The sequence below is a fragment of the Lutjanus erythropterus genome, chromosome 12, assembly GCF_056507025.1.
Source record: "Lutjanus erythropterus isolate fLutEry1 chromosome 12, fLutEry1.hap2, whole genome shotgun sequence".
Classification (NCBI taxonomy): domain Eukaryota; kingdom Metazoa; phylum Chordata; class Actinopteri; order Lutjaniformes; family Lutjanidae; genus Lutjanus; species Lutjanus erythropterus.
In genome coordinates, this window is record NC_139328.1 from 11,864,979 (window position 1) to 11,880,111 (window position 15,133).

Below are 15,133 nucleotides of genomic sequence, written 5' to 3' on the forward strand. Positions count from 1 at the left end.
GTTTGTGCACACCAGAGGATGACACAGGCTCAGAGCAAAGACCGAACCAAATCTGACTGACATCACTATTACAGTGAAAACAAAGGACAGTTCTGACTGACTCTGGATGTTCACTTACTTGTTCTGGTATAGGACGTAAAAAAAAAACTTCACAAATACATGTTGTTGTTTATAAAGCATTTGCCTGAAATTTAAAATTAAATGCTTTGACATAATCTGTCAAATCACATATTATCAGAGCTGATATTAAACAGATTATTCGAAATCATACATAATGACATACAATATATTTTCCCATCAGCCACAATATTTATTGTGCATCCCTAATAAGCACAGCTGTTTTTGCCTCGCCTAGTTCCTTCGTTCAAGGCTTTGTTTCTGGCGGTGGAAAACACAGCCTTGCAATATTCCCTGAGTTAAAACTAGATTTTCATCAAAAAGTGACATTTTGGAAGAAATCAAGACAAGAAGTGCAGACATAAATCCTCACAATGAGAACTGGATTGTTTTAAAAGGATCAGTACTTGCTCTGCTTGCATTTTCAGAATAAAAACAAAGAGGACCAAGGATGGTTTTCTTTTTTCCCCCCCCCAGCAGTGACTTTCATCCAGCAGGGGGCAGAAGAGCTCTATGAAAAATCACACAATGCACACTCAACTGTACTCTGAATGTGGAGATCTGAACAACAGCCTTCTCCTGACAAAAAATGACAATCGACTCAACCTTGATGTGGACTGGATGGTGCAATTTGTCACATATAATAAAACAATTTCACATTACAGCGAATGCACAAGGTGCTGCCTGTTGAAACAGGGTGATTGTGGGAAAAGGACACCATTCAGCGCTGAATTCTCAACATTTGATTGAGTTCTCACTCTGAGGCCAACAAGTTTGTGCAGTGCAGCAGGATTTTCAAGGCCTGCGCCCACAGAACATCAGCCAACACAATCACTTCAATAACCGAGGGAACACACAACATCAGATTTATTTTATCTATTATCCTGTGAAGGTCGGAGCGTTTAATATGACTGCTGGCATGTTGCTGTTAAAAATTATACTTTTGTTGACATTCATCATCAACAGTAGGATACACATTATATCTGCACAATTCATACAAGATAAAAAAAACTTAAATCTACTCTGACAGCGATAGAAAAAGATGGTTTTGTGTTTGTTCTTTGATGAATTAGCGTTGGGCTGCAGTGAATCAGATCTGTGGTTGATGTGGTCTGAACCTCCATCAAGGAAAGTGCACATAAACCTGCAGAAATCCACATGTTCAGATAATTATCGATACAAACACACAAACTCACATGTTGCACTCTTGTAAAATTGATTTCTTTCATCTCCTCCATTTCCCCAACGCGCTGCTCTACAGGAAACATTCATCCCGACTTCAATCCCAGGACTTCACTATCTTTAGTCTCTTGATCAAAGTTGGAGCTCGCATGTTTGTCATTATTATGAGTCATTATTATGACAAGTGAGGAATAATTATTAGCTCTGATCAACATCAAAGCCTCACAGATAATTATCTTTCTTTTTGGCCGAGCATTGTTCAAGCCCACAGGACTCAATTTCACATTTTAGTGAAGTTAAGTTTTCGGTCCATTATCTAAAATATTCCATTTGATGTAGCGGTGCCGCCATCGAAATGTTTTGTTTGAATAATTCAACAATGTCTGCGTGATGGACTGTAACTTCAATGAACAGCGCAACAAGCAGATTCTAGACTTATATATGGTACTTTGATACATGTGTAAAAGTTTTTTCATCTTAAAACTTAAAGCACTCTAAGTGGAAATTTAAAGGAAATGTTTGAGTTTTAGACGTTTAGAGAAAGGCCATATATCACATCCCTGTCTTGAGAAATACCACGCCCTCCTTTGTGCTGTAAAAATTGAATAAACTAATAGCACTATGCCTAAAAGCTACTGTGTTGCATTTTGCCTGTCAAACAATTAAAAAAAAATCCCATTTTACGATTTTCTTCACTTCCCCAAAGAGCAAAGGACAGTAAAAGAAGAAGAATCTGTGACTTCAGGCCATCTACAGAGAGGATGAAAATGGTAAACTAATGAACACAACATGATATGTGTGCCGATTGTGCCTGTAGATCAAAGGGAATCAGAAAAGAGTCTTAATGATGGTGTAACTAAAGTTTGTACAGTGAAAATAAAACACCTGATTTGGGAATGGATTTTGCTTTAGCTGTCTGTCCACTCGAAAGATGGCCAGGAACTGAGAGCTTTTTTTTCATGGCAGAAATTGGAACCTCTGATGTGATTTTCTTACTTTATGCAATTAAATCATCAAATACCTCAGAATTGGCAGTTTTACACCAGTTATATTAGAAAGGCTGCTTTCATCCAAAAAGGGGCGGGGCCATGAGGCAACAGCAAAACACTCGGAGGGGTGCTTTCATCTATAAATCAGAACTTTGTTGAGCCTTTCTAAAAAATTAATTGATTGTAGCAGGAAAAAGAAAGTTTGAAACTGAATGCGTAAATTATGATTACTATGATAATAATAACGTGAATCATTATGGATCACCTTCCACTAATGAACTAGTTAATTACTAGTAAAGTAATGTGGGAGGTGGAGCTAAAACTGACCTGTTTTCAACTTTTTATGGCTCGTAGCAAAAGTATGCCGTATTAAGCACAAACAGCTATTGAAATAAAGTCAGCGACTTGGCTTCACCATGGATGTAGTTAGGTTACAGTAACGTCACATTGGACAGATTACCAAAAGAGCAAAATAAAGCGACTTAATTACATAAAAAGTGACAGATGTCACAAAATACTTTGCCTATAAGGTCACTGAATATTATCAGGTTTGTCCACTTTGATGGGGGCAGACTGAACAGACACTCATCCTTGCTGTCATTCACACTCCATATTATCTTTATTTTTCTTCGTGTGTTTTATTAGTTACTTTCTTTAAATAAATGTATTATTATTTGGCCTTTAGTCTGTGTCCCCCTCGTTGTTTGCCATGACGTTAGAGCCGGGCTGTGACAAATTGGAGGCCTATCTGGAATCTGAACCCGGGACCTCATGCAATATGTTATTCTTATTTTAGACTATTAAACTGTCAAAGACCTCAGGATTTGTATTCACAGGCAGTGGAATTAGAGGGGCCGCTTTCACCCAAAAAAGGGTGAAAGGGGAAAATTAACTTATTGCAGCAGAGAAAAAAGTTTGAAACTGAATGTGTGGATCCAGATATTAGAAGTACCTCTTAAAAACAGACAACTAACAGCTCTACAATCGAAACATTTGCTGCTCACAATAAAGCTTAAATTCTCTTACTCAAGGTTGTGGATGAGGATTAAATACCAGAGAAAAATGAGGCTGCCTCACCTTGAACCATACTCAAACAACTGTTGAAAAACCTATCTCACCTGAACAATACAGTAGTACACACTATTAACACTGTAAGCAGCGGTGTGTCGAAGACATAAGCTACACAATCTCTGGGTTTTGTTTTTTTTTGTAGGACAGTGTGTTATCCACTGATAAATCCATGAAATATGACAAGAAAACATAGCGGGACAAATCTTTCTTTAGCATTGAAAATGGATTACTTCTTTCATGTCATGTTCTGTGTCTACAACAAAGAAATAATCCCATTAATGAAAAACCGATTAGAGGCGACCCTGAAGCATTTCATGCGCTGTAAGAGAATTCCTTTCATAATAACTAGCATTTTGCAATTACATTAAACAATTACACTGCAATTATTCTCTCTGAAGAAATCCAAAATTAATAATTATAACAATGACAGAAGCAGAAGTCTCCACTTACTAAACAAGAACCATATAAACTTTATTATGAATGAATATGAATGAATGCTGAGTGGAGAGTCTCAAACACGGCGGCGCCTCTGTAAACAAAGCCATATCCAAGTGGTATGTAATTGGAATGTCTGTCTCACATATGCAGCAATCAGAAAAATGTTTCATATTAGATTACAAGTATGCCAGCTTTTGAACATCTGTTCAATGAGATTGCAGCGCTGCAGACATGAATTAATTAAAATTGCCTGAACACAAAGACGGGCTATGGGAAGTCTGGGGAAGGAGGGGCACTGAAACGTAGCCAGCTGTGCCCTTTCAGATGGAATCATGCAGACCCAGCATGCCTCCAGGTGGGGGCAGGTGTCACAAGATCGCATCAAAACGGTCTTTGAATTTACTTTCGTGGTTTATCCTGGGGACTGTAGATCCAGTCACTTTAACCCATCCAACAAGACCACCCAAAAAAACAGCTTAATACCAGAACTCAACAAACTGCTCATTGTGTATGTATTAGCATAATTATTCAGTATGCCAGCATTAAAATCAGTTTTCCCAAACCAGGTCTTTTGGCCTTGTGTTATTAGAATATCGGCTCTTAAATAACACATAAGTCTGTGAACATGTAGACCAATTCACTGACACACTAACTTGTTGCTTTATCTTTTCACTTTCTCTACCATTTTCCCACTTCTATTCATGTAATTTCCGAACACAAAGAAAAAGCAACACACAGTAACACTTCAAAAGTAGCTCAATTCCACGGGGGAAAACTACAGACTTGGCAACCCCACTCAGCTTTACTGTTTCATTTTAATCTCGCTGTTCTCAAACCTGTAACTGCCCACAGTCTGAGTAGAGTTTCATAGACTGATTTCTGCATTCTGGCAATGTTCAAGAATGAAAATAACATAATAATAAGCACAGATTTTCTTGCAAACAGATGCCTGCAGATGAACGCTAACTGACACCTATTAGCTGGAAAGCACAACGGAGCCACAGCATTAACCTTTCCTGATCCCTTTTCAAATTTGATTTGATTACAAAAAAACTTGAAATAGCAAAAAACAAAAAAAAAAAAGGATATTGTTCTCTCCATGACGTCTGAAATCTGTATTTCTTTATATTAGTACTCTTTTCTGTCTCTGTCTCTCACTGAGGAAGAGTATGAGGAGCACGAGGAAGCAGCTCTGCCAGACATTTGGTGCAACTGTATTGTTGTCTAGGTGGACTTTTAGAGTTGAAGGGCTTATATATTCGCTGCACGGTGCCAGAAACAGGCTGTCATAACGAAAAGAAAAAAACAGGTACCTCTGTCCAAGTCCTGCCAGGCTCCAGAAATATTTTGGGAAGCCTTCCCAAGAAGAGGGGAAGCCTGTTATAGTGGCCCATGGTTTTAAAATGAGATCATGTTAAATGATCACATTTAAGTGTGACGCTAAGGTGCCCACATACTTCTGACCATGTAATGACTTACGAATTTGGTCCAGTTTCACTCACTCGCTTCAGTTTCTTCAGCTCTGAAAGGGATGGAAATTCCTACACTGTCTTAAAGGGACAGTTCACCCCAAAATCCAAAGTAAAGTTTTGTAAATATCGGCTAAAGAAATGTCCACTTTCACTCCAATATGATGGGCACTCAGCTTGTGGCGCTCAGACCCTGACCCCCAAAAAAACTTTCGAAAAATTCTAATCCACAGAGCTTGTTAGTTTGCTAGTTTCATGTGGGAACTGTTTTCTTTTTAATAGAAATAAAGTAGTTAGATTTTAAAGTAGTTCTGATAGACTCTACTGCAGAAAGAGAGTAGTTCCTGCATGAAACCGCTAACAACAAGCTCTGTGGATTATCTTGAGTAACTGGGTCATGGTTTTTGGAAAGAGATGGTGGTTTTGAATATTTCAAATACATTTTTTAAGGCTCTTTAATGAGTCACCACAAGAGAGAGCAGACATCTCTACAGCCGATAGCTCCAAAACTCTGACAACTTACATAAAAAAAAAAATTCCAGACAGATAAAAACACTAAAGGCCAGGCCATGTGCATTTTTTGATTTTAGGGTGAACAGTCCCGCTATTTGCAACATTTAAATGATGGACAATATTTTCCTGGGTTGCGTTTCTAGTCGTCTTACCTTCATACAGCCAGTCAGCGAGGCCATTGAAGACGACTCCCTCTTTACCAGTGGAAACCAGGCGAATCGCTCGGCTCTCGACTGTTGTTCTGTAGTAGATGTTGTTCTCAAATATGAAGATCTGGACAGAGAAATGCAGAAGGGAGAACCATCATTAGTCTCTGTATCACTCTATGATGCCAGAAACCATTATGTGTGTTGCTGTAGTGCTAGACTTGCAACTGTATTTACATTTTTTTTGCAGGGAAATTGTTCAGATATTTGCACATCCAACTCACTCAGATGCAGGTGTGTTGGAAAGTTTTACTTTCACATGTTGAGTAGTAGTATATTTCAGTGATTTCAAACATGATATTGCATCATTTAGGTACCAAGGCACTGAAAAGCCGACTCTGCCAAAGAGAGATAGCATATATTATTGCACAACTTTGACTGAGTTATAAGTAAGGCTAATGTTTTTATTCATCAGATGTGGAATCACTTTAAATATTATTATAAATGGACTTAATTATGTGTTGGTGGCTCACTATTTCCTGTTTTTCCTTTCTTTGTGGAACAAAATGCACCAGATTGCACACAGGTGGCTGTCAGTTATTGAGAGACACTACCACAGATTGTTAAAAGACATTATCTATTTAAAATTAATGTGGTATTAATTGTTTGAAAGCAGACTCCCCAAAAACTTGGTATTTCACCCGAATGGGTGTAGTTTTGTAGGATGTAGCAGTGCATGCTTCTGCCAGCTCCATGACCATCTCAGCTCATGCTTTGAGTTTGATACAATATGAGATAAGTTTAATGCATATCAAGTATGATGGCATACAAAATACACAATTCATGTTTTTCTGCAATTTGTATATTTGGTCTCACACCTACATGGAAATTGATATTTTGTCCTGTAAGCCTGTTTGTGCTGGAAGACACTAACTTGATTTGAGATGATACAGACCCCCCATCCGAGTAGACATCATTTAGTCCATCACTGTTTAGTTGTACATGTTTACAGTTTAACTTTATGATGGTCAATTTGAGAATTTACCAGCAGCCAGGTAATGATGATTTGAATCATTTCTTTTGAGATCTGATCATCTCTGTTATAAGTTACAGTTAGGTGTGAGGTCTCTTGCATGTCTAATCTTGGAGTTAAGGTAAAGATTAGGTTCTTTCTAGGTTATGATTTTGCTAGTTAATCCAAAAAATGATGAGACAACCCAACATGAGCCGACGAGGACGCACATCAGGCACGCAGCACTCACAGTGTGACACAGGATGTGTCACACCACCACCGGGTCAAACACAAATTTTTTAGGGAGTCCCATTTGAAACGCTCTTCACAGAGGTCCAAAACATCCGTGTGACCAATAAACTGCGATGCTGAGCTTTCAAGAACAGTGTGCAGGATTTTCTTTTCATAAGACTGTAATTTTCTGCAGTGCAAAGCCGGGACTACTTCTTCCTGTGTCGAGCCTTTGCTTGTCTCATCTTTCTATCTACAGTGCTCCAAACCCACCTGTGGCTTCTTATCACAACATGACTTCATCTTAATCCCAATACTGCGGCTACCCACTCAGTGACACTTACAAGCTAATACAGTCTCAGTCAACACCTGCCTTAAGCACTGTTTTAACGCATATTTGCCTAATTACAGTTTGAGTTTGATTCCTCTCCAAAGCAGTATGAAACCCTCTCTGTTGCTAATCAAGGCACTGGAGCTGGCTGCCGCCCTGCGGGCACACACACACACACACACAAGCACACACAAGCACACCATTCTGCTCCTCTGTTTATAGAGACATTATTCTGTCTGTTGGGGGTGTGTGATGGCTGAGCTAAACTGCAGGTTAGACTGCTGGTTTAGGCCTCTCAGTGGCAACAATGGCATCGCCTGAAGGGTTTAAGACACACCGCTGGCGGATGAGTGTGTGACACTTAAAACCTTCTGTCAATCCACTCCAGTGTTTGCGCTGCTTTCGCCCGGTGCCAGTATGAGGGAGATGAATGTGGGATTGATTTGTGTCTGACGCTCAGGTCGTGTTGGTGTGACTGGGCTGTCAGCTGAAACCTCTTCAGTGGAATCTAAGCCTCAAATTGCCGACACAAGAACCAAAACCAGAGAAATACACGGCTCCTTTTCGCTCTGATCTATGGCGGCTGTTGAGAAAATCAAACTTTTATATTGTGGGATCAACATCTGAGGAAAACAGATCAATGCAGGGCTGTGTAAAGCAAAAGGAAGCTGGTGGTTGGTGAATGTTGCAAAACCACCACGGGACATAACCAAAATCATAGGCTTTCAAAGACTGGTATAAAAATTGAATTCCCAGTATTTTAATTATTATGAATTACATTTTGACTCTAGCTGCCTCAAAACTCAGCCTCAACACCTTTATCAGCTCCAGAATATTAGCACATAAATGATTAAAAAGAGATATATTAAATCTCAAGCTTCATTGTCAGCAGAAAATCCATTATCGCATTTAGTCGCAGATGATCCCGACTGGCCTCAGAAAACTGGAATAATTTGTAAAGCAGTGGCAATCTCTTGACTTAAGCTCACCGATTTGATGACTTTTCAATCTTCAAGGGATTTAGATGAGAGAAAACAGAGAATAGGCAAAAGGATAGAAAAGAGACATTTCAAACGGGTGGAGAGATGAAAGTGCCAACATCAAAGATACCTGTGAAGCTCGAACAGCAGGGTTTCTTATTTGTCCGCGAGTGTGTGTACATGTGTGTTTTAAGCTGTTAAACAGTGTTCAACTTTGTTCACAATTCTTTCATTTGGTTTATAATAGCCATCATTAATAAATAGCAATTTAATTTAATTTAAGTTATAATAACTGTTAAGAAACAATGTAATTATAATTAATTATTATTATGATAATTATTAGAAAACCTATAATTTATCTCATTTTATCATTAATTTGTGTAATATAAAATAATTTGCTTATAAATTATATATAGTATCATAACTAGATTCAACAACTGGATTCTGATTAAATTTGTAAACTGACCCCAATTCAAAAAAAGTTGCAATGCTGTGTAAAACATAAATAATGCAGAAAGCACATGCAACATGCTCCAAAAAAGTCGTGACAGAGGCATGTTTACCACTGTGTTACATTAGGTTTGCTTTTAACAATACTCAGTAAGCCTTTGGGAAGTTAGGACACTAATTGTTGAATTTTTTAAACTGAATTGTTTCCCATTTTTGCTTGATATATGACTTCAGCTGCCCAACAGTCCCTGTTCTCATATTTTGTGCTTCATATTACAGCACACATTTTCAATGGGAGACAGATCTGGACTGCAGGCAGGCCAGTCTGGCACCCAAACTCTTTTACTACGAAGCCACAATGCTGTAACACGCTTCAGTGGGTCCTTCACAGATCTGCAAATTACCCATGATGTCATGGGCACTAACACACACACACACACACACACACACACACACACACACAAACACACACACATACATACAAACACACATACATACACACACACACACACACACACACACACACACACACACACACACACACAGAGAGAGAGGCTGGCTTTTAAAGTTAGTGCTTTTAACAGTCTGGATGGTCCTTTTCCTCTCTAGCCTGGAGGTGATGACGTCCATGATTTTTGCAAACAATTTGAAATGTGGACTCGTCGGGCCACAGCACACTTTTCCACTTTCTGTCAGCCAATCTCAGATGAGTTCAGGCCCCAGAGAAGTCTGCAGCATTTCTGGATATTGATGATATATGGCTTTCACTTACTGTTAACAGTAAAATAACTACTAACTTAAGCAAAATTAACTATCAATTGACCATTTATTAACGATTATTGTTATTAAGTATTATCATATTTTCAGTTCGTTTTTTTCCTCTTGCTCCTCCTCCTCTCTGTGTCAATATAACCTCTTTTTCAGGTGTGTGTGTGTGTGTGTTTGTGTGTGTGTGTTGACCCAGCCTCACTGATTGCTTTGTCACGGTAGAGTAATTGCCTGCTGTTTAATGAGGGGAGCGGCTCAGGATTCATCTCCCGTCTCCTCTCACTGTACATCTGATGCTTCACTGCACACAGCCACAAAAACTCACACACACACACACCTCTCATCTTTACGTGCTGATGAAGTACCTGATGATAAATTACCCCAATTCTGATCAGCTTTGGAAAATCATTATATTCAAAAACCGTGAGGGAGAACAAAAAAAAAGAAAACAAGTCAGACATCGGCAGGTCAGACAGAGACAAAAGACGAGGGCTCATCTAATTTTTTTTCTCATAACCTCAGCTATTCATTAAATCAAACGCGGAGCTACAGTTACAGCACCGCGAGAAGAACAATCAGGTACACTATTACCATATGCAAATTAATCTGCTTTCTTCCCTTGGAAGGCGAAGTCTCATCGCACACTTGAAATGTTAATATTTTCTCGCAGCAATGTATCTGTAATTTAAGCAAATGATACGATAAGAGCAATTATGGAGGAAGAGAAAGCTTTGAAGTAATGGATGATGAAGCGCGGGGCTGTCTGTTGTCTAAGCACCGCAATCCCAAACAGAAACTAATTTAAAGTCAACAAGGTAAAAAAAAAATGAAGCAGAGCATTGCATTAGGTGACAGAGTGCAATGAAATATTATCAGTGCTTGGGTCAATGGCAGTTTTAGGCTCATTACAGGCTAAGGATACCATTTTTCTTATTGTCAGCAAATCACATAAAAAGACCAAAACAACTGTTTGACTTCCCCACTCTATTTGTGGAACTCAGCTTCAAGCCCCACTGGAGATGTAAATCTTTAAAAATGTGTCACACACAAAGGCTAAATCATCTATTTAAGCAGCAGGGCACTGTAGTTTTTACTCAAGGTTACTGAAACAGGAGTAAATAGTACATTTGTCTGGGGACTATTTTCAGCTGCTGATTAACACACACGTGGCGCACTGGTGAGTATTTACAGCAGTAGGATTTTTTTCCACTGGCGTTCTGGCTAGCACGCATTGCCTCCATTGGTTAGGTTGGTTCTAGAGGCTGTTTTACATGGATATGAATACAGGTGTGCCTGGAGGTTTTGGCTTGCCCTTTAGTAAGCCTTGGCTTGGGCAGAAAATGTTTGAAAACCACCGCTATAGTCTGATTTGAAGCCCCATTTCAAATCACAGTTGCAAAAATAACATTTTTTGATCTAACAAAGCCACATTTACGGTTTAGTTAGGTTTAGTCACACAAAAAAAACTTGGATAGGTTTAGGAAAACTTTGTGATTTGGGGTAAAATCACATTTATCATGATGGTTAGCCATTGTAGTCACATTCTGTCCATCTCAAACTGCTCCCAGACATCGTGCCTCCCTAACCACAAGCTTTTGTTTGCCTTGGGAGCAAATGAAATGTGCTATTCAACTATCAAAATTCAAAATGCAGAACTGAAACCTGCTCTCGCTCCCAAACTGATTGGTTCCCCCCCTTAATACATGAATTATCACTAGACAATCAACCGTATTTATTCATCTTTTCTGATGCAGACAGAAGGGTTAATATACAGTATTTGAACTGTCCGTGATCAAAAGAATTACAGAATGAGCTACATTTTGTAGCCGGCCTCCAGTGAAGTTCATTTAAAACTTTAAAATTATGTTTTATTGAATTCACCAAAAATAGTCCACTGTGCTGCTACTGTTGAATTTGTAATAGGTTGAACTATTCAAACTAATTTTCCTGTCCAGCTTTGAAGAAGTCACTCTTCGGAAAGATAGAAGAACAGTGTTGAATCCAAGGACTTCAGGCAGTGTAGTGGGCTTTATCTGTAAGTATCTCAGAAACTCTCTGCACTCTGAAAGCTTTTGAAAGCTGAGTAAAAAATTACAGCTTAGGGCGGCATCATACTGATGTAGAATGAAAAAAATGAAGGTATGGAAATGCCAAATAGAAGAGCGATGAAACCAAACTGAAGACAACTATTTTGTTTGCCCAAAATGTGTCCAATCAACTGGTGTGTTTTACAAAATCTATCCCTAAATGTGGTGGAGACACACACACAAACACATGCACACAGACACAGACACAGACACAGACACACACACACAAACACACACACACACACTTTAGTCAGTGCCATGTGTTTTCTCCCTCCCAGCAACCTCAGACTGTCCAAGCCCCGGGTTGTGCCACCGAGATGCCATCTGCCACTGTGGCTCTCACCAGCTCATGTGTTGTCACGAAGTTGTGAAAAGTAAAAATTATTTGGCCTCACAGCGACACTGATGGAGGTCAAATCAAGGAGAGTTCGCCATGGAACCCTTGAAGTGGTCATTACAGTCCACATAAACCTCTTATTGCCACAGCGTTTATCTGTTCCACTGTGACAAACCATAAATCACTGCTGTGCCTCCTCTGTGATGCCAGACTGATCCTGACAGACCTCCACCAGTGTGCCAGTACTCAGTGACTGTAATCTCCAGGGTACGGCCTCCTTACCAGCTGCTGGCCTCGGGGACCCCATCCAGCAAACTGCAGGACGGCCTCATGCACTTCGGGAGGATTCAGAGGCCAAGTTTCCCTGCGGAGACAAAACATGAAGGAATCAGTGCAGGATTTGTTTGTATGTCGTACAGGGTTCCTACACCTTTTCCAAAGTCAAATTCAAGCACTTTTCAAGCATTTTCAAGGTGCATTTTCAAGCTTTATATTTTATATATGTATATTTATAGATGTTATTGTGTTATAAAAAAACAAAATAATGTTTTGTGATAACATTCTACAGAAGGGCGGCAAGTTAAAGGAAAACAAAAAAGTTTCATTTTTCAAAATGTGTCACCTGTCTGTGAGTAGCAATTTGTCAGGAAAGTACCACAATTACAGTTTCAAGCAGTTTCAAGCACTTTACCCAAAATCCAAGCACTTTTCAAAGCTTGGAAACACTACATTAAACTTTGCATGTTTTCAGGGATTTCCAGCACCCACAGGAACCCTGGTAGTACTTGCCAAAGTTGAGACCTCAAAGAGAGGATGATTTCAAAATAAAAGCAGGGGGTCTTTGAGTTTCATATACTTTGTTTCCTGCATTCTAGTGACTCTGAAGAATAAAAATAAAATAATAGTACACTGCCAGCAGATAACCTGTAACTGACACTTGTAAGCTGAAAAAAAAAAAAAAATTTTCACATGTTTTTTTCAGGGAATATTAGTTAGTCTACTCTGAGAAAAAAATTGCCCCTTTGCTTTAAAACTTTCCATAAGAAACATTTGCTTCTTTTGACCTATTTCAACCTTTTTTCCTACCATGTCTTAGTTCTCTCCATTTCTCTCTCCCATCTCTTACTCAGTCAGGAGGATGAGGCGTGAGAACTGGATACAGCAGGTGTGACATGTCTGCATAGTTGTCCAGGTGGACTTATACACAATGTGCAGTGCCAGAATCAGGTTGTGATAATGAAATGTTAAAAAAAAAGTGTGGAAATCTGTCATAAATCAGGAGAAATAAGGAAGATATGTGACCCTGAGAGGAAACTGGGAGAGAGCAGCGAAAAAAGTTGGCAAGTATACTGTATGTACAGTTAATGTACAATGCACAACGTATATCTGAATGCAATTGCATAGTCAGAGCAAAGACGTCATGTGTTTTTTGTCTTGTTCCCTCACTATAGGCTTCATCAATCATCCACATGCTTTTTTTAGCATGAGCTGACTTTGCTTGGCTCCCTGCAAGTACAGAACAGTGGGGAAATAAGCAGACATAGATGGATGAAAGGCTAAAAACAGACCAGGCTGAATGCAGCACACAAAACTAGATTAAACTTAAATATCTCTCCAAAAAGTGTCAGCAAAAGCAGGTAAATGGGGCTGACGTGAGAGGACTGTCTACATTAGGTCAGGCTGAGGGCATATTACTGTCCAGTCACATGACTGTGAGAGGAATAACGCAGACAGACAACGGAAAAAAAGACAACAGAGGTGGGACTTACTGTGTCACAAGGCTGTAAATAATGTACTTGGCAACATAGGAGTGCTGGTAGATCTGCAGAGACAAAACAGCATCGCAGTTAAAGAAGGACAGCTTCTGGAAAAATTACACAGTGCCAGGAAGAACTCGGAGGGTTTCTCACCCGTTTCACTTCAAAGGCAAACAAGACATGTTGCAGGTCTGGAGACACTTGGTACTTGGCGGCTCTGGATCTGTCCTGGATGGAATCAAAGACAAACTTGTTCTAACAGTACAGCAGTGGTAGAGGATATACTTACTGCTCATGCTGGTGTAAGATGATACTCACAAACAGCTGGTTTGGCACAACAACAGTTCTCTCCTTTGTGTCAACACTGAGCTTGACAACATCCCCGTCCCTTGTACGGTACATCAGCTCATTGTCTGTAAATAACAAATCAAAAACAACCATCAGAGAGAGATAACTGTAGTTTATACTCCCAGATTTTTATATAGAGTCTTGTCCTCCTCCTTCACCTTTATCACTCATCTTGAGTGAGCCAAATCGGTATTAAACCTACAATAACTGATTGTTTGGCCACTTTGCGGCAGTGAATCCAAACTATGAACACAACACTGACATATTATCACCTTTCAAGTTGATATTGCTAAATTGTTAGCTAACAGTTGCTTATTTACACATCCAGCAGCCATGTTACTACTTTTGAGTCGTGTTTCATTCCAAATGTAAATCTTTTAGATCTGTTTGGTCAAATCTTTATGGAAATATCAGGCTCTTTACCTGCTGAATGCTCCACTATGTTCGCCAGCTGTGTGGTACTGAGCATTGACCAATACAAAGGTGGACAACATGACAGCTCTCCAAAAGTGAAGCCAAAGCATTTTTGATTGCCCCCTGGTGGCTGGATGCTGTATAGGTCATAAACCGCAACTCCTCCATGTCATTCAATGTTTCTGTCATTTTAGATGGCACTTACCATGTTGATGCGTGTTCGAGTGTTTGTTTTTCTGCTAATTTTGGATTTGTTTAGTTATTTGATGCCATAAAAAGGGGGTTTCATATCTTGACTGACAGCTGAGCCCTGCTCAAGATTAAGTAGGCCAGCTGTATCGGCAGCAACTCAAAAGTCCAACCCTGATCACTGCTGCACAGAGTCTGGCTCCAAATGACACCAGCAGTGCAAGACGGCTGCGCTCATATCCGAGATATTATTTGGATTATTATTTGGCATCAATGGTGCTGAGTGGTGGATGGTCATTTTTAT

The 15,133-nt window shown here is 39.5% G+C and overlaps 1 protein-coding gene across 1 annotated transcript in view; it reads right to left on the bottom strand.

The window, feature by feature from the left end:
• Nucleotides 1-15,133, bottom strand: part of LOC146317681 (A-type potassium channel modulatory protein DPP6-like) — a 104,286-nt gene that overhangs the window by 15,849 nt on the left and 73,304 nt on the right. Inside the window, exons 4-8 of the mRNA XM_084732479.1 lie at nucleotides 14,197-14,291; nucleotides 14,032-14,106; nucleotides 13,891-13,943; nucleotides 12,404-12,485; nucleotides 5,932-6,052 (exon numbers count right to left, since the gene is read on the bottom strand). Coding sequence (XP_084588605.1) covers nucleotides 5,932-6,052; nucleotides 12,404-12,485; nucleotides 13,891-13,943; nucleotides 14,032-14,106; nucleotides 14,197-14,291 — 426 coding nt within the window. The remainder of the gene's footprint in view (nucleotides 1-5,931; nucleotides 6,053-12,403; nucleotides 12,486-13,890; nucleotides 13,944-14,031; nucleotides 14,107-14,196; nucleotides 14,292-15,133) is intronic.